Source organism: Diplotaxodon limnothrissa, linkage group LG22 (genome assembly GCF_057381915.1).
Source record: "Diplotaxodon limnothrissa isolate DT_005_m linkage group LG22, D_limnothrissa_male_GT1.1, whole genome shotgun sequence".
Classification (NCBI taxonomy): Eukaryota; Metazoa; Chordata; class Actinopteri; order Cichliformes; family Cichlidae; genus Diplotaxodon; species Diplotaxodon limnothrissa.
This window is the reverse complement of record NC_140616.1, coordinates 9334633-9354691: the sequence shown is the minus strand read 5'-3', so window position 1 is coordinate 9354691 and position 20059 is coordinate 9334633. Positions and strand designations below refer to the sequence as shown.

Genomic DNA, 20059 nt, shown 5'->3' with positions numbered 1-20059 from the left:
GCACACAGCTCTAGATCATTTTCTTCCATATTTGGAAGCGTTAAGTTTCTGTTTTGTATTTTTTATGTATATTTATTTTCATGCCACTGCTACTGTACAAACAAGACTATTTACATGATCAACTGAAAAAACTGAACTGTAATCTGTGTCAGAAATGGCAAATAAAGTCTCTAAATCTAAGTCTCGTCTACTGATAATTTTTTTTGTATTAATGACCTAAATCTAAAAAGTAATTATTAACTGAAGATTGTAAATGATTGCATGCTGCAGGTATCTCTGCTAGAAAGAGAGAGGTTAAAGTTCACAGGAAATCTTCCAGATGTATTTACATTTTATTATAATGACATTATGGAAGCTAAATGAATAATTTTTCTACATACTGATAGCTTTTACTTTAGCTCCTTAATTCGGTTGTGCTGTGAGGATATGAACAGGTATCTCTTCCTTACATTTAAACTATGTCAGCAGGTGTTCTGATGAAGGAAAAATACTCAAGCCCCATTTCCTTCAGTTTGCTTCACAGGCAAATTGATCGTTGGAAACACCATCAACGGGCAAACAGGTCAGCAGCTGGCCAGACACACCTTTTTATTTTCCCTGAGCCATAGGGTCACAGGTTGAGTTTAACCTTTCCACCTGAGTCCTTTTAGCCTTTTCCCAAAGGAGAATCACAAGGATTGTGACAAAAGTATTTCCAGGCTTTCTAATCAGTTTTTAAACAAGGGACATAATTTCCTCGAGAAGAGAAAAGATTCAGATGGCCAGAAATGAGAGAAAAATAGACTTCTTCTTTCGGCTGGTCCCTTTAGAGGTCGCCACCACCTCCTCTCTGAGGTGCCTGGAGCTCCTTGTTCAGCGTGTCCACTTTCCCTCCTCTGCACATGTCAATCTCAACCGAACTTTGTCTCCAAACCCCTCAACCTGAGCTTTCCCTCTCCTTTCATTCCTCTTCTCTCCAGACTCTCTTCCACATGCTAACTACTCTCACTACAGATCACATTACACAATTATACTGTTCACTCACACTTAAGTGCATAGTCATATATATTTCCACTCTAAGGCAACGAACAGTGGTTTTCATTGTTAACTATTCAGTTTATTGTTAAGTTAGTTACTTGAGGTATGAGAAGACATTAAAAAGTTTTTTTTTTTAAATATGCAGGTGAAAACTACACATGAAATAAAATAAAATAAAATAAAGACATTTTAATGAGAAAATAGATAATCTAGAACACTACTGTAAGGTCTGGGCTTCTCTGCTTAGGCTGCTGCCCCTACCACCCGGCCCTGGATAAGCAGAAGAAGATGGCTGGTCTACTGTTTTAAAAATCTTTCAACATTAAGATTGTCTTAAATTTTAAAATACTTGCTGATTATAATAGAATTATTGCTCATATATTGTTAATTTATTTATGTGCTACTATTGTGTGCAGTCCTTTGAACATCACAGTAAGGCTGAAAATGACACCTGGACTTTAAATCTTAGACTGAGTTAGTTTAAATCAATAAAGTCTGAACTTACTGTACCATTTTTTTTAACAATTTGTTTGATATAAACGAGCTTTCATGCGATAAAACAAACCCCGAGGTAAAACTGGACGCATTCAAAGCATGCTCACCTGTTCAAATAACAGCTGTTTGCATTTTGCTCTCACCTGTGTCTGTGCGATGCTCTCGTCTCACTGTGAATCAGCCCTTCGCACATGCGCAGAACAGTCCGCAACGACCACTTCCTGCAAAATAGTGCTCCCTAACAACAGACAAAGCTTCATATGGTGGTTTCAACCAAAGGCGCTTAATTAAAAGCGTTCCTCCATCGCTCCTTCAATGGTAAGACGTGTCTCGATGATTTTGTTGTGTTTCGGCTTTTTGTTTTGCAATCAGCTTTGCAGCTGAATGCAGCAGAAGTGAGATGGTTTCACACGCTGCCATTTCAGTACCTACTCCAATGGCCGCTGGTCCCGACTAATCTCTGGAACGGGAAACTTTATGCCCGGGGGAAAACAAGTACAGCTAGTGATTAATTCCCCAGTGTACAGAGTTGGGAAGACTGCAGTGCATGCAAATTGAACAGCTGATGGCAAAGTTCACCGTAATTAAGTTGCCACTAAAGAATAAGTGATAATCGACATTGTCTGCTAACGTTGGGACGCTAGCGTTCCGGTGTGGTCTAAATGCTGGTGAGTTTGTGCTTTTTACTTGGGTCTGTTTGTTTCTTTTATTAGTTTGTGCCAGTCACTTTAAATTATTTAGTCACGTCTGACTTAGTATTCTATGCGAATTAATGTTTCGTTTGTCCCCGGATAGAACTGACGAGTTGCTGTTCTCCAGGAAGTAGACCGATGTCTGGCTTCACCTTCACAGTAAACTGTTCCCGGGTGCTAAATTCAGCTAACCTAACGGTAGTCTGTTAGCATTTGGAGATGTCATGGATGGGAACTTTTCGCATGACTTGATGCAATCTGTCGTTCCAGGATTAATGCTAGAATAATATACAGGACAAACAACGATGGTAGCATGTGCACTAGAGCAAACGCATTTAATAATCACAGTCCATACACAGATTTGCAGCCTGCACACGGCAATCAATATGACATTTTTAAGGAGCGATACCAGTTATTAGTAATTATTAGTAAGGAGAGTTGTGAATTAGTAATAATAAATCCGTGTTAACCACATATTGCTTTAGTCATTTAAATGTATATATTAAAAATGTGTAGTAAGGCTTTTAAAATTTGTAGTAATGGTTTTGTCATTCTGTTATCTGTCTCTGCATATGTCGTTTTTTAATGCTTTATTACTTTTTTGTGTACTTTGTACACTTCCCTTTCGTGTTATTCTTATTCATATTCATAGAATATTCATATTAAATATGGCCTGGCCCTTCTTAAATAAAACAAACCACAGCAATTGAAAGGACGTTATCAGAAGCCTGTTTTATGAAGCAGGATTTGGGCTTATCCAGGTAACTTCAGGGTTAACCATTAGTTTTTCTGTACTAGGAAGGCAGTTTACATCTTATATTGCCATGGTAACTTGTGGTGCAAACCTAACTTGCTATGCAGCAGCATGAAATCACCACCTACTGACCAGTCAGATGTCCCGAAAATTCCTGGAAGATCGCTTGTCTGCAGCTTGCAGAAGGCACGTGAAGCTTTTCAATAGCAACTTTGTGGTTCAGTAGTAAATGTAGATTTTTTTTAAAATTTTTATTGTTTTTAACTTTCCCAGTACTGTCTAGCCTTGTATATTTTAATTATTTTTATTATATTATGTTATATTACATTATACTATATTTATAGTATTGTACTTGACACAGCCCTATTCTGACATGCAATTCACTAATTTTGGCACATCCAAATTAAATTTAGCTGAATTATCAAAATGTTACTAAGAGTTTTATTGGTTGGGATTTCATTGACTTATCCAAAAATGTCTATTACGCATAGCTACACAGTACATGGAATTCAGTGGTCTTGATATCAGTATTTGAAGCAACAACTAGCCTGTAGTTGTAGCGTTTGTTCCCTGTATGTTCTGTTTGACCTGTTTTTTTTTTTTGTTTTTTTTTTGTTTTTGTTTTTTTTATTACTATCATCATAATGTAATAAAATTATACCTTAAAAATGTTTTTCAGGTCTTTTAACTGTCAGCCAAAACATAATGGGACTACCAGATAAATATGTTGTTTGCTGACAGATTGATAGAGGTCAACAAGGCTCACTCATATATGTATTTAATGTAGCTGCTTGTAACCCAGAACATTTTTGCCATTATACACAAGGTCAGTTAAAAATGTGCAGATGGTAAATGGTAAATGGCCTGCATTTGTATAGCGCTTTTCTAGTCCATAGGACCCCAAAGCGCCTTACACTACATTCAGTCATTCACCCATTCACACATACATTCACACACTGGCGATAGCAAGCTACATTGTAGCCACAGCTGCCCTGGGGCGCACTGACAGAGGCGAGGCTGCCGGACACAGGCGCCACCGGGCCCTCTGACTGATCTATCAGATGACTCTTATCTTCACAAACAGAATCAATCAGAATCAGAATCAGAATACTTTATTGATCCCTAGGGGAAAACAAATGGGCTGATGACTCTGCAAACCTGAATAATACATTTAAATTACTTTTTTTTTAAAAATCCATCAAACAATCAAATAATTATTTACTTGTTTAATCTTTTCTCTGTCAAGTGGAAGTAAAATAAGAAAGAAAGCTCTCTTTTAATTTTTTTGGTTTTCTTTATTATTTTATGTTTTGTTTTGTCTGACCAGCAAACAATAAACTGAAAGGTACTCAGTTTTTACTCTATGATTTTAAAAATTAAATCAGATCTTCCCATTTGAAAAGCTGACTCCAGGTTTTACATATAAATGACTACAATTATTATTTTCTTGTTAATTTACTGACCAATGTTGCAGCTGCATTATATAAGTATTTATATCTGTTGGTTTAAGTGGGTCTTTTTGTTTTTTGCAGAAGGCATTCATTAGACTGAGAACTCATATAATAAAGACGTTTGGTAATCCAATGATCAATTGATAATTCATTTTCTTAAATGGGAGACATGCAAAATAATTTTTTTCTCGTTTTAATTCAGTTAACTTTAAAAATGTCATTATCATATATATTTTTTAATTCACTTATCTAAATCTCGCACAAGCCTGCATGTTCTTTAATGAACCACTTCTAAGAACAACACCTACCTGACACATTGATTTGGTGTTAATTTGCAGACTGACCTATTTTCTCTGATTGCTTTTACATTATGTCAGTTGAGTAAATGCTTATCCCTCCAGCTGTGGGCAGAGGCCCGTTAAAGTGAGCAGTGGACAAAACGAGGTTAGATCTTATCCCCCCGGGGCATCTATTGATATGAGAGCGTGCACCTGAGCAGCTAATGCTCCCAGAGGGTATGTTTTCGTTGAATGTAGGTTAGTTCGCATGTAAGGTGGCACGCATCCTTAATCCTGCAGTAAAAACAGAGTGGCGAGGACGTTGGTGAGCGTCAATGCCACACGTGCCACACGTGCCTCACCTGCGAGTCTCGTGCTGGAGATTAGAGCAGGGTGCCCCACTTCCTTCATCGCCACTGCCTTCCTACTGATCGAACCCTGATAGGGGCAGGAGAGGGATTCACTTTATGGGACAAGGGGAGGGGGGAGTCACGTATGGGGTACTATATAAGACTGTGCTCCCACCATTGACTCTGTGCCTGTTTGTCTTTGCTTCTGTGGTGGTGTGAAGCAGGGTCCCGCCAGGCTCTCCAGGTACAGAGAGTAGGCTGAGTGTGCAGACATGTCGGGCCGCTCCGCTGCAGAGATGGATGACTCGCAGGAGCTGCCGGTGAGTATGCATGGAGTCATTTGCATAGTAACTTTACTGATTTCCTGTAACTGTTGTTTTGTGTATGATAACAAAAATGTGGCTTAAGGTTCATGCAAATATTTAAGATAGCAAATATTTAATTTTCTGTTCATATTTTCTGTTTTAGCCAACGCAAAGTTGAATTTTAGGAGACAGCTTCAGTCAGTCTTTATCTTTATTTTCTGTTTTTGTGTTCATCTCTATGAGAGATGCCAAAGAAAATGTCATTATACCCAAGCATACCCACCGTTTAACAGTTTGTTTGTTTTTTAAAGGTCTTAATCACTCAAGTTCAGTCAAGTTTTCTGATAAAATGATAAGAAAGTGTATATACTTATGATATGATATGATAATTAGATTATACAGACTTTTTGCCTTATTTGTATATAGACCAATCATGATTACCTGCATGGTCACAACCAAAGGCCTGTTTTGAGGCAGGAAATACTCTCACAGTGTATCATTTTTTTTGTGGAGCATTAAAAGGCTTTTGCTCTCTTTTTATCATCTAAAAGAGAATTGATGGTTAATTGAGACAATCGATGATATGCAGATTAATCTGCTACCCGCAAAATACGTCTATTAAAGTATTACAAATCTGTTTATACACAAGAATTATTTACAGCGGTGTACAGCTGTTTTCTCTTGTCAGTGTGGTGAGCTGTTTTACTTTTTTCTATATTCAACATTCAGTTTGAGTTTTATTAACATTATTTTACCTTATATTTTACTTACATATTGGACTCCTGTATTTTTTTTTAAACTATAGATTTCTATTTAATTTAGCCCTTTCCCTCTAATCTCTCTAACTGAGCAGTTTTGTTTTGTTAGTTTACCTTTATTTTATGGACTTATTCTACTTTATTTATGCTAATTTTCTGTACATTGTGTTTAATGTTTTGGCTGTAACACAGGACGATTTGAGATGCATAGATCATAATGATGTTATATTATATATTGTTTGTTTTCAGTGCAGTAAAGAACTGTTCTATTACCCAGAAGGTTGTCATTTACTATTCATGCTGATATCACAGTGGCTGATAAATGTCAACCCATGCACCTTTTTTTCTTAATTAAAACTACATAAATAAATAAAACTGACTGTGTTCTGCTGCTTTGTTTAAATCGTGTGAGCTGTCTGACTTGTGTGTCTGCATTTTTGTGCATATGCAGGCAAAGAAGGCCAAGATTGACGTAGATGGCAAACTGAAGAAAGAGTCGGGGTTGGTATCTACTTATATGGGCTCACCTTTTTTAAATTACTGCTTAATTACAATAACATTTTTCCTGCTCTTTCAGTGATTTGGGGGGTGATGGGAGCCCAGATGCTGTTTTAGGTTCATCAGAGCAGGAGAACTCATATTCTGCCCTGTCCACAGCCCAAATTGATCCAGGTCAGTAGAATATGTTTAAAAATCAAAGGCTCATAATGTCCAAAGATGTTGCTGTAGTTTACTGACATTTCATGTGTGGCCACAGGTGAACAGGAGCAGTCCAGTGCAGAGAGGGGAGCTGGATCTCAACCATGTGGTGACTCAATTAACTCGTACGGTCATTCTGGTACGAACAGAAACAGACTCGGCTCTAAACAGTTCACAGTGATGTTACTCTTGTAAGTGCTCTTGTAGCTAAAATAGTCTCTTTTCCTGTAGCCACCGATGCCACAGCCACATCTGAATACACCCAACAGGTTTATCAGGGAAGCAAGTGAGTATGCTGCATGGAAGTGAGACATTAAACTTTATGAATCACTTTAGATTTATAGAGAGAAAAATGGAACATTCTCACTCACATATGCAATAAGTTTTCAAACAAAGCATACTAATCAGTTTCCACTCAGTTATTAACTTGTCAGAAGATCATTGTGGGGTAAATGTATAGATCTGTTTGAGACAGTTATTATAGTTTTGTATTTTCTGATTAGGTTTTATTTTTATTTGGTTATATTTAGAAAAATCAGTACAGGTATTACAATAAAAACAGAATTTTTGGAAAGTGGTTGACTCGCAGTCTCACTGATACAAAGTCTCATCAGGCAAGTTTTGTTTTACTGAACTAAATTTTACTGAACGATTATCTAGGGATGGGTATCGTTTAGGTTTTATCCGATACCGGTGCCAAACTGGTACTTTTGAAACGGTGCCGGTACTTAAAGAGTGGAGAACACAAACTTCGTCCAAAAACCTCTTATGTTTTTTTTTGTTTTTTTTAGCAGTGTCTTTTTTCCTGCAAAATGATAACCAAGTTAGCCTTTTCTGTTGATACAACATACCTCCTTTGGTTGGAACCGGTGCTTAAACAATGGAAAAAACGAACTTTGTCCTAAAACCTCTCATGTTTAGCGGGTTTTTTTGTAAAAAGATAACAGTGTTAGCCTTTTCTGTAGCTATAGGGCATATATGGTATCACTCTATCAAACAAGAAGACAGCCGCATGTAACTACGACGGTGTTTGCTAGTTCACCTTACGTGCATTACCGTAATTTAATAACGTGGTTAGCCTACTCAACGTAAATTACACACGAACAACATTAAGTTACTCGCGCAGACAAGAACGGCTGCTGCTGCCATAATCATTCGTCATCATTTCTGCTACACTGGCAGGCCTAGGGGCCAGGACTCTCCTCTTCGGGTTCTTGGGGGATGTTGCTAACTCCGGGACCGATAACAGGCACCACACCCGCAGTAGATGTGCTCGGTGTGAGGTCTTGCAGCAAGCTATCAATACGGTGCATTTCTCGGCTTTTAAAAAAAACGCTATGCGTCGCCAGAACGTACGTACCTGGCATCCTGACTTTACCTGCAACGTTTGGACCTCATTTTAATTTTTTTGAGATGTTCCAAAGAAGACTTTTATTGATGGCTGCAGTTTTCTCCTTTTGTACAGCAGCTTCTACTCTCACCACGTTGCAGGTTTGTCAGACCACCAGGTTAGATTACTAATGTGCTTTTACGAATGTAAAAGTGATAAAGTAGGTGTTTGTATGTAAATGTGGTGATGAAAAATCCAACTCTTTGTGTGTGTGTGTTTTTTGTTTGTTTGTTTTTTTTCTTACATCAAGACAAAGCCTGGCTCTTTTGTTTTATAAAATGCACCTGCTACAGGTGTACTCACTTTTGTTATAGGTAGTCATTCTCTCTCTCTCTTTCAGCCCAGCAGTAACGTCATACACCAGTCAGGTGGCGTTTCCTCCTCTGGCCCAGTCCACTGTGTACTCATCCTTCCCCCAAACAGGCCAGACCTACGGTCTCCCACCTTTTGGTTAGTGCCTGCTCTTTTTGGACGACCCTTTTTAAGGACAGTCTGCTCTCTAAAATCCAAGCATCACACTTCATGACTTTGCTTTTAAAGCCTCACTGTGCTTTGGCGCTGAACCAGTCTGCTTTTAAACCCTGCTTTTACACACAAACACAAATCTTGACGGGAGTACCCAGTTTACTAACTTTGCTGCATCTTCAGTGACCCACTTTCTCCCCTGCTGCCTCTTCATCTTCAGCTTCCATTGCTCTCTTTCATCTTCAGGTGCTATGTGGCCAGGCATAAAAACAGAGACAGGGCTGCCTGATGCGCCCTCTGGTGGCCAGCCTGGGTTTCTCAGTTTCAGCTCCACATATACCTCAACCCAGCCAGGCCAGCTGCACTACTCATACCCCAGCCAAGGCAAGCTGCCATCTCACTCTGTCTCACTGTCTGCAAATACCTGAAGAACACAGTAAAGGAGAACCTGCAGCGGCACAGCTCTGATTTCCTCTCTTGCCATTATAACATCATGTAGAAGTATTTTTATTTTTATATTTTAGTCTTTGCATCTCTTTTAATGCGAATGTTTCTTTCTCTAGGCTCAAGCTTCACAACATCCAGTGTGTATTCCAACATCCCTTCAGCTACAGCCGCGACTACAACCGCCTCGGCGGTGGCCCATCAGGTGAGAATCAGTGATTCTCCAGTAAGATGAAGAATAAAATTATCTTTGTGTGTGTTTTTAAGAGCGGTTGGTGCACCGTGGGAGTGGAAAATTGCCTTTAAAATGACCAAAAATTCAAAGGAAAAAATTCCTTTCAAGCTATGAATGTATGCAAGCAAAGTGTTAATATGGTGCAAATCTCAAGCAAGGAATGCAGAAGTCTTGTATGTGTGTGCTCAACATGTTTATTGTGTGCTGTGGTTGGAGATTAGAATGCTAGACATAGTGATCTATAAAAGGATATTAAAAGCATTTGTAATGTGAGCAAAAGTTCAGCTCAAACTTCAGTATTTTTGTCTTTGAGTGAGGGCAGAAATCCACTGGAAGTGAATGCTTTTGGGATCAAGTTTTGATCACAGAGGGTTCATCTTACTGTCTGACACAGAACCTGAGTTTGTGTTATGTTCAGTGATATTAGAACTAGGGCTGGGCCATATTATACCGTTCACGGTAATACCGGTATAATGTTAGGCAACGATAGGAAAATGAAATATCGCGATAGAATATGAGTAAAACGCGCATGCGCAGTGCCTTTGTTTTCATACGCACATGGCCGGTTGTTGAGTGAAACAAAAGAACCAGAATTGGTTTGTAAAAATGGTGCAACTTCAGTGATGTGGAACTGGTTTGGTGTTTGTCCGTCAGATACACGACAAAGCACATTTTTTTGCAGAACATGCAAGCGGCCGTCGTATTTGTCGGACTAAGATGCTCTTAAATCTGGGAATAATCTGGGTCCTAAACTCCGTACACTTCAGGTCAAACGAACACTGCAGCATCACTGAGAGTTAAAAACTGTCTAAATTCTTTCATCTTTAATAAAACGATCAGCATTGCTGCTTTACCAGGTGTAACTATGAAGTTTAACTTCCAGGCATCCATGAAAACAAAATTTATTACATTTAACGGAGTTAGAAGTTAGCAGGAAGCTAGCGGAAGTTAGCTCGCTAGTTTCGCTAGTTACCCAAGCATGATATTGCATGTTCTGACTGAGAGATTTCTGAAAAAATTCAAACGTACAGCTCTGCTATCACTTCCAACATAAATGAAGACAGGAAACTAAACTGCAGTGACGTTTGTAGGGTTACTGAAGTTGGGCTAGCTGGTATATAATGATGTGCTACGTGATCGCTAGCGACACAGCTATGTTAGCATAACATAAACAGTGAAGCTGGAGGACGAACACTAACACTTTTCCACTTATAAAAGTTAACGTTCCTGATAGTTAGAGACAAATGCAATCGCATGGCAGGATGCTGTAAATGGACCAAACTTCAGTCAGGAGAACAACTGAGATAATCCATCCACAATATGAGGTTAGTCATTAATATACTGCAACAACATGGGAATAGAGCAGCTGCCAGAGAATTCAACATTAATGAATCAATGGCACAGAAGTGGAGGAAGCAAGAAGAATGAGTTGAATAAAGTTTGATTTATCTGACTGCTTTGTTTCGCTTAATGTGCCTTATAATCCCGTGCACCTTATGGTCCGAAAAATACCTACTGCACACTGCAGTTTAATGTTGCAAAGCACCTCTTTTTAACTTCAGTGGATATTATACATGGTTATGCTCAGGATATGTCAGCCCATTTCTACTGGAAATGCCTTTTGGTTAAACTTTCAGCAAGGAATTTGCATTTGCACTGTTACATTTTTATAAAGCTTTAATGTACATAAAAACCAGCTTCTTGTTTAAGTGAAAATAAATGGAAGGTTGTCTTTTTGCGCTAGTAATGTTGTGGAGTTGTATTTTGTCTTGCATCAATTATATCGTCAGTTATATCGTTATCGCAAATTTTCAAATATATATCGTGATAAATATTTTTGGCCATATCGCCCTGCTCTAATTAGAACTTGAAAAGATGAGATTGTTCCCACGTATTGTTACTCAGCCCTGCGTGGAGTCCTTTCATTCTGCTGATCACGTTTGTTTGTTGTTTCACTTTTCAACAGGATTTTAGCAGCTATAACTCTCTGGGACAGAGTCAGTTCTCTCAGTACTACACTCTTCCTCCCAGCTACGTGCCTGCTGGGCTACCTAACAGTGATGACCACAGTGGTGGAGCAGGTGTTGCTGGATATTCAGCAGTGAAATCAGAGGAGGCCGCCTCTGCTGGACTGCCTCCTAGAGGTTTTTGGTTTTTCATTATCTTTTACCTTTTTTCTGCTTTTGGTTTCTTTACCTTAAATAACTGTCAGCACTTTGTTCTACAGCACATGGTAAATAGCTGTGTAACATTAACACACATTGCTGTACCTACATTTAAATCAGGAAAAAGCACAGTAAGAATACTTAAACCAAAACGTCTCATGGTATTGTCTTTCTGTAAGTTAACTTTACATAAATAAAAACCTGAAAAATAACTAACTGAATACTGCACACACTGTTAAGGTGCTTGTGTTATTGTGTAGAAATATTTAACAAACTAGTTAAACAGTTAGGATGAAGTATAGTGTACTTTTTATTTTATTTATTTTTTATCAGTTCTCCTGTGCACTTGGCTAAAATTTCATTTTCAAGATGCAATTTGTTCTACATCCTGGAGGAACTTATAACAGAACTCTTCTGGTTTTTGTTTTCTGTCTGGAGCTCTTTTTAGATATCCACTGCAGCCCTGAACAGCTCCAGACATTTCAGAGATGCAGATGAGAAATTTAAGATCTAAAGTTGTTGGATCAGACATTAAACTGTCAGCTTTAGACCAGGTTACACTGAAGTGTGAAGAGAGCAGCTAATATTCTGGATCTGCACCTCAGTAAACAAGTGAAAAAGTCTGCAGCCAATTCTCCTTTTTAGTCCCATAATGTGCTGTGGAATTCAAAAAGAATTTAAATGGAAAATCTAAATAACTAAAATGAGAATCTTCTTTCAACTGCTCTCTTGTTTAAAGGTTGTTTTTTATGCTGGCTGCCACGCTCATGTTCTTGGTCTCGTTTTAGATGCGTCCCCACCAGAAAACCTGCCTGTTTGTGCGGCTCTTCCTACAGCTGTGGCAGTGCCCGCTGGAGCTCGAGATCAGGACGAGGTCGGCCGCAGGAACTCGGTGGGCAAAGCCAAAGGGAAGGGCAAGAAGTCTGATAACTCTCCACCTGCTGAGAGTGACCTGGAGGTAACCATTTAATTTACTTATTAAACAGTAGTGGATATAATTAATAGCAGTAAGTTTGTTTTGACATTTGTGAAATCCTTACAATGATAGATATATTAATTAACTATTACAGGAACTGAATCATTTCTGTGTCAAGTCCAAGCCCAAGTTATGTTTATGGTTTTTTTTTTTTTTTTCATGCTTCTTGAAATATAATGGGAAAGTTAGAGGAGCAGGAAAATGTTCACTGTAATATGGAGTGCAGTCCAACAGGTAATCTTGTTCTTTTGTGTTTCAGCGCATTTTTTTATGGGATCTGGATGAAACCATCATTATATTCCACTCTTTGCTCACCGGCTCGTATGCTCAGAAGTTTGGCAAGGTTGGTTTTTCCAAAGATGAATCCTTTGAGCTTACAATGCAAAAATTAGACCTATTGAATTGTGTAACATGCTTATTGTGGGTCTGTTTTATTTTGTTCAGGACCCGGCGACTGTGTTGAACTTGGGCTTGCAGATGGAGGAGCTGATCTTTGAGCTGGCAGACACCCATCTTTTCTTCAATGACCTCGAGGTACAGTGACGTTTGTTTAGACTGGAGTGAATATGAGAGATGAGCAGCTTTTGCTTGTTCACAGCAGCTGGTACAAACCAGAATTCCAGATTTAATTTTTTACAAACTCACTGAGTTGTATGTCAGACAGAAGAAGGCAGATAGACAATAGGCTGACTGTCAAAAACCGGTTGAACTGCATTAAACTAACAAATGCGGCGCTGTTTCCTGACATGTTGCACTTCTAACCTTACAACCAATCAAAAGGCATCTTATTATACATGTGAATAATAATCAGGTAACTGGTGAGTGTTTTTTCTGGTTCCACCTCCTTCAGTTTTAACAGGTTGAAGGTGTTCAAAAAGCCCCACAATTACTTGTCATACATGTTTTAGTTTCATATTTAATTAGTCCCTAACAAAACGAGGAAAACAATCCCTCTACTTGTGTTTTCTTCCAGGAGTGTGATCAAGTCCATGTTGAGGATGTGGCGTCTGATGACAATGGACAGGACCTGAGGTGTGTTACACGCTGCCCCGCTAACTAACCCAGACACTACAAAATGCTTTGTGTCGTTCTGAGTAATCACAGGTAGTTTGTCTTTGCTTCAGCAACTACAACTTCATGGCGGATGGATTTAACGGCCCCAGCGGTGGAGCTGCATCAGGAACCACCACAGGAGTTCAGGGAGGGGTGGAGTGGATGCGTAAACTGGCCTTTCGCTACCGCCGGCTAAAAGAGATCTACAATACTTACAAAGGAAATGTCGGGGGTGAGTTTGCAAAGCACCGTCCTGTGAAGGCTTAAGTGACAGCAGCTCAGATGAAGGAAAAATACATTCTCACATTAAAACACCAGACTTTTCTTCCCAGCTTCCAGAAACCAGCAGTGACTGGAGCTTAAGCTCTTTGTTTTCCTGCTCTTGTTACACAAATAAATGTTTTAGTACAGCAGCCAAAAACAAACAGCAAACTGTTAAGGAGGTGAGCTGCACTCAGACTTTGGAGTTTGAGCCACAGTAGGTGGATCATTGTAAGCATTTTGTAAAAAGCGTGCATTTCAGTGTTGCTCCTAACGGAGTTTAGAGCTTGCAGTGAAGAGGCTCAAAGGCTAAGCTTAGACGTCTGCTTCAGGTTTTTTTTGGTGTTCCAGGCCTGTTGAATCCCATGAAGAGGGAGCTGCTGTTGAGGCTTCAGTCCGAGATCGAGAATGTTACAGACTCCTGGCTCAGCACTGCGCTCAAGTCTCTGCTGCTCATCCAGTCCAGGTTTGAGCACCTCAGGTTATTGTTTTAGCTCGTAGGTAGTATGTCGTAGATTAGTTACTCCTTGTTAAAATATTTTATTTGCATCTTTGGGATTCACCCTTAACCCTGAGTTATTGTAGGGTCTTTATCTTACAATTCAAACTGCCTTGTGGCAACTGTTGTTGTGATTTGGTGCTGTATAAATCAAATCAAGTACAGTTGAATTGGATGACGATGTTATAAATCTGTGTGTGTGTGACACCCACCAACAGGGGGAAGTGTATGAACGTGTTGGTCACCACGACTCAGCTGGTTCCAGCTCTGGCCAAAGTGCTGCTCTACGGCCTGGGAGACGTCTTCCCCATCGAAAACATCTACAGTGCCACAAAAATAGGTACATATGCAACCCGATTACTCTGTGTCAAATTTAAAAAAAAAAAAAAGATCTGTTTATATCTTTATGTGATTCTTTATTTTCCTTTTCCCTGCGGTTTCCTGTCATGTAGGAAAAGAGAGCTGCTTTGAGAGGATCGTCTCTCGCTTTGGGAAAAAAGTGACTTATGTGGTGATCGGTGACGGCCGAGATGAGGAATTTGCAGCAAAACAGGTAAAACTCCATTTTTGCCTTTTTTTTTTTTTTTCTTAAACTATTTCATTTCAAATTGGATGATCTGCAGCATTTTATGATTTTTGACCCATTTTAATGGAACAATTCGATTGTGTTTTTGTGTGGACAGGCAGAATTTCAGATTTTTAGGAAAAAAGATGCAGGTACACGTTACACATGGTTTTTGTTGTCTTTTTTCTTCCTGATCACGAGATCATGTACCAGGAAAAAGAAACAAGGCATGGTTTACTAGGAGAATCTGATCCTGGATGACATTGACTTGAACAGTTATTTACAGTCTGGCATGAAAGAAGATGGTTTATAACCAATAAACAAAAAAGATAAATGAGCCATTGTTCCACCTGCTGAAGTTACTGTTTAGACTGACTTGAATCTCCAGAGCAGATTCATCCTAGATCCTCTCTGAGAAAGTACCTGAATGGTACAAAGTTAACCTGTCAGGAAAAAACATATAAGATGAGAAGGACAGGGGAAGCTGGTTGACAACGAGTGAACTTTCAAAATAAGAGCCAGGAAGTTGTTTTCTCTTCCATGTATTTTTAGGAAGTGATTATAAATCCAGGGATTCTCTTGCATGAAAACTGTCTGCAGTAAAGTGGATTTAAGAGATGTTTAATTAGTCAAGCATTAAATATTCCTTTGCATGTTTGCACAATCTGTTGGAGCGGTCTGGCTTAAAAGTTTAGTGACACCCCCCCCCCCCCCCCCTTCCCCCGGAACCCTGATTTTTCTACAATTAAACTAAATAAAGTTGCCATATGTAGACGGGAGACCCTCACATGGACAAAACACTTTGTCAGGCTGTGCTCTTTACAATTACACACTCTGCTTTCTTGTGCCTAATTTTTTGTCTCCTTCCCTCTGCAGCACAACATGCCTTTCTGGCGGATCTCCAGTCACGGCGACCTCGTGTCCCTTCACCAAGCGCTGGAACTGGACTTCTTGTAACGAGGATGCTGTTGAATGTTATGCACTCAAAGGGAAAAATGTTGTCGTCGTACTGGTGACTTGTGGAGTGAAACTGTGTGTGTGGAAAAATTCTCCACAAGCCCAACAATCCACACTCACCTGTTAGAAATCTGCTCTCGCTGTCTGACGACTTGCAACTGGCTGTGTGTTGGTGAACGCTTTGAGGCGGACTTTGGGTCGGAGCCGCCTGCGAGAAACAAACTGGACGCGTCAGTCATCAGAAGTAAGGTTCCTCTCGCCCAGCACCCCCTCCTCTACGGCAGCTAAGCTCACTGCGGCTGAAACTGGCACTGATTTGGACACGGAAGGGATGACTTCTATTATCCAGCTTCTTCACGGTTTTTGGCTTTCATTTTCACATAAACATCCAAAAGTCCTGCAGCGAACACCATCCCTCAACTCTCACTGAGTTTAAACGGCTAAGGAGACGTTGTTTGTTGGTGGCTTTGTCTGTGGAGGTTGTCATAGCGTTTTATTTTGAAAAATCTCTTTCCAGGGTGACTTGAAAGCATCATTTTGCCTTTATGTTTTTCATTATGTTCCTGACAGTCATCAAGTATCAATTAATCCCACTTTTATGTGTTGCCTCTTATGTAGCCAGACCGTTATTAAACAAAAGGTACTCAGTGATGGAGGGCAGCAGGGGCCATTAATCTCTGACTGTCACGACAAGACCAAACCACACCATCAGTCAGCACCATCAGTTCTGACCTCTCCACTGTGTGTGATCCGTGGTCACCGAGCATGTGCTAAGGATAAGAGATGCAAACTGCAGGAAGTGGTAATAAGTGTGGGAAAACATGTACAGAGCATCATCAGTTTCATGGATGACTGGGCAGAAGGATCACAATTTTATTATTATTATTTTTCCCCCATTGTGTGGTTTTCAGACTCGTGGCTTCATTTGATGTTTTATAAGGCAAGAAAACAAATATGTGACTTAACAGAATACTGCAAAAATAAGTAATAAAAGTTTAATAAATGATAAAGAATAAATAATATAATAGCCTCCAATTACACTCCAGGGCTGGACTACATACGTAGAACTACATCCACGTGAGACTTAAATATCTGACGTTGGTGTAGTTATCCTTTTTCCTCTTGTGGCTGTAAAGAGCTTCTTTAATTGAAGCTGAAAGCTGAAGTTTTGTCATGACTGGTGATGTTTTGAATATATTTGGACTTGAAAACATTTTTTCCACCCTATGCCAATGATAATCAACACTCTTTGTGTCCTTTGGGCTCCTCAGAGCGCAGTCCCAAGTGTCCTTGAATTCCCAGAAGAGAGGTGGAGTGACAAATCTGTAACCAGAACGAAACCGTGATTCAAAGGTCCGCACTGTCATATTCATTTCACTGTGATATGGATCTGTTGATGCCTGGTTAAAGTGTGCTGGTTTGGTCTTTCCAAAATTGTTCTAGTACAAGTGAACACCCGATTAATGGGAGTTTATTTTTTGCTCATAAGCTAATCACAAAGTAGAAGTCTTCTTTTCAATTTCCTCCTATTTAAAGAAAAGCTGAGCCCATCTGTGGTTTTAGAGAAATGTTACACAGCTGAAGATCATGTAGCGTTTTTATTTCTTCAATGACCCAAGTAACCCAAGTATGTTTTCAGAGTGTTTGAGTAGGAAAATATGAGCATCCATGGCTGGATTACTGAGACGACCCAGCGGGGACATATGAGACTAAACCAGACGCTTTCATACATGTGCCGTAGCCCTGAAATGTTTTTGACGTTTCCTTGTCTGATTCGGTCCATTGGGGTCAATAACCTGCGCCTCTCTAAAACAAATACACGAGAACGGAGGAGCTTTGTTTGCTCTGCTTTCTGCACGCAAACTTCAACCGAACATATTCCCACAAATGAGAACACGTCTGAAGCAGATTACTTCCTGGTGTGCAGGGAGGACATAGTCCAGGGTTCATGTGTAGACTTGATGGCTGAGTTTCTCACACATGGATTAATCAAAGTCCTCGATCATGAGACTTTGTTCTTCAGAGATCATCACAGTGAGTTATTCTTATAATCTGGGAAACTTGCTGACTTTCAGATGAAAGCATAAAATATTCTGGAGTGTTGTTTTTCTTTCATCGTCGTTGTTGTTTGTTGATTTTCTTTCTTTCTGTTTTTTTTTCTTTTCTTTCATAAAAGTATTTTTTCATTGTTTTTCAAAGTACCAGAAAACTTGCAGCATATTTTTGGCTTTTTGAGGCTCTAGTGGTCTTATTGGAGTCGTAGATATGATGTGCATCAAATTACTAATTAGGAAGATGATTAATAATTAGATGCAGTCTTAATTTTGTCTGTGAATGTCAGAAAGTGGTACAGAAGGCAGCCTAAGACCCAGATATTATTATAATAAAGGGGGAAAAAAAGAAGTAGACGAGACATGGCTTTACACACCTCCTCAGTTACTTTGAGTTATCGTCACTCAGCCTCACAACAACCCAAAGTCTTTCTAAATCATATAGGAGGGAATCAAAAATAAAGGATGACAGTGCAATAAACTTCTACTTTGCTCATTAACTGTATTTCGAGGGGTTTGTTTTGTTATGTAGACGGCGAGGAGCGCAGAGGGATGGACCTTCCCCAGTCTGAATGAGATTAAGACTGAACAATAACTGAGCCTGAAGAAGATTTTCACACACATGCAGCTTGACCGTTAAGAATGTGTATTTGTGTGTCGTTTTGTTTGTGTCCCGTGTGCATATTTATATTGTGCCTTTAACCATCATCTGTCTGCTTGATCTCAAAGGGAAATATCTTTTTATGTCTGATACACGTATCTCTGCATTGTTATTATCCAAAGTGTTATTTTACTTTATTTTTATCTCAATACTTTTTAAGTACTGTCGAGATTTTCTTTTGTTACTGAGTTTGACTTTTTTGACTTGATTGTTCTGTCTGCACTGCAACTGAAAGGTCTGGTAGAAAACTCCACATGCACTGCGGCTCAGTGTTTAAAGAAATTTAAAGTCCGGCGTTCAGATGTTTTCCTCCTTTTGACGAGGAGAATTTTTTTTCTTTTGCTGTGAAACATTTAGCATCACTTAGACAATCACAATCCCCGATGTTTGGTGTTTTTGTTTTTTATGGCAGGTCAGAAGGTGAAAGCAGCTGTAACAAAGCGTGCTCGTTCTGTTGTTCAGTTACTACCTTAGTGAATCCAAGGGAGAACGAGCAGTCCTCAAACAGAAAACTGAGACCTTTGCATCTGTTCAGCTTATTGAATGTTTATTTCTTTACTTTGTCTGCATGTCACGCCTGTTTTGAAGTATATTATCGTGGCCGTACATAATGACCATGAAATGTTTAAGGGACTATAATCTTAGATTTTCTTTTTTTTATGCCAAATATTGCTGTTTATTTTATATATATTTCATCTCATTTTCAGACATGTGAGGCTGTTTGCAGTCACATAGAGAGCCTGAAACTCAACACTATCATAATAATCAATGCTAATTATTTAATGACAGTAATCACTATTTCCTCCCAACAGCCCTGTAAGGTTTTCCTGTGTAAGACAATATAATGTAAATACATTTTAAAGGTTTCAGACTCAAGTTTGTGTGTTTTATTTTATTCAAAATGGGGGAAAATTAAAAAGAAATGTATCTGCAGATATAGACCAGAGGACAGTAGATTATAGTAGTAGAAATAACATATTTAGATTAAATATAACCTTAAAGTTAGATTCCGGTGTAGTTGGTTTTCTAATGAGAATGGGAAGTAGTCTTTTTGGTTTCTCTATTACAAGATTAATATAGCTGTACCAGCCATTGCTCACTTGTGTCCACACAGGCCCAAGAAATGCTTACCTGAAATTTAAAATAAATACTACAGTTTGGCCCATAATTCTTTGGACAAAGATGCAGTTTTTCTAGTTTTGCTTCTTTACACCAACACAGTGGATTTTCATTCCAGCAACATCTGATTGAAGTGCAGATTTTCAGAACTTCAGATTCAGTTTTACAAGTTGAATCATTGACTGAAGATCAGTTTCATGGCCAGGTTCCCTTATAATTCCATGATGCACGGTATGTACCACCAGCAGATAGAGGATGTATCAACTTGCAAAAATCCATTACTTAAATTTGCCCATTTGTGTCTTCTTTTTTCTCCGCTTGGCTAAACAACTTTACAGATGGATTTTAAATGGATCTCTGTGCTGTAAAACACTGTTAAATGTCAGAATTATACACAGACTAATCCAGTGCATTTTGGT

At 39.1% G+C, this 20059-nt stretch overlaps 1 protein-coding gene across 3 annotated transcripts in view; it reads left to right on the top strand.

Annotated features, from left to right (window-relative positions):
* The first annotated feature begins 1729 nt into the window (after positions 1-1729).
* The window catches only part of eya3 (EYA transcriptional coactivator and phosphatase 3), a 19738-nt gene continuing 1408 nt past the window's right edge, over positions 1730-20059 (top strand). Inside the window, exons 1-19 of one of the 3 annotated variants that reach the window (XR_014905049.1) lie at positions 1730-1830; positions 5262-5357; positions 6552-6601; positions 6678-6772; positions 6858-6938; positions 7031-7085; positions 8530-8639; positions 8901-9038; positions 9218-9303; positions 11300-11477; positions 12287-12456; positions 12734-12817; positions 12919-13008; positions 13448-13506; positions 13599-13759; positions 14140-14254; positions 14506-14627; positions 14740-14840; positions 15729-17843. Coding sequence is in view for 2 of the 3 variants with exons in the window: in XM_085345794.1 (XP_085201920.1) it covers positions 5310-5357; positions 6552-6601; positions 6678-6772; positions 6858-6938; positions 7031-7085; positions 8530-8639; positions 8901-9038; positions 9218-9303; positions 11300-11477; positions 12287-12456; positions 12734-12817; positions 12919-13008; positions 13448-13506; positions 13599-13759; positions 14140-14254; positions 14506-14627; positions 14740-14840; positions 15729-15809 (1824 nt within the window). In the remaining variant the exon portion in view is untranslated. Of the gene's footprint in view, positions 1831-5261; positions 5358-6551; positions 6602-6677; positions 6773-6857; positions 6939-7030; positions 7086-8529; positions 8640-8900; positions 9039-9217; positions 9304-11299; positions 11478-12286; positions 12457-12733; positions 12818-12918; positions 13009-13447; positions 13507-13598; positions 13760-14139; positions 14255-14505; positions 14628-14739; positions 14841-15728; positions 19505-20059 lie in introns of those variants that run through there. The other 2 variants (XM_085345794.1, XM_085345795.1) reach the window with 2 other exon arrangements.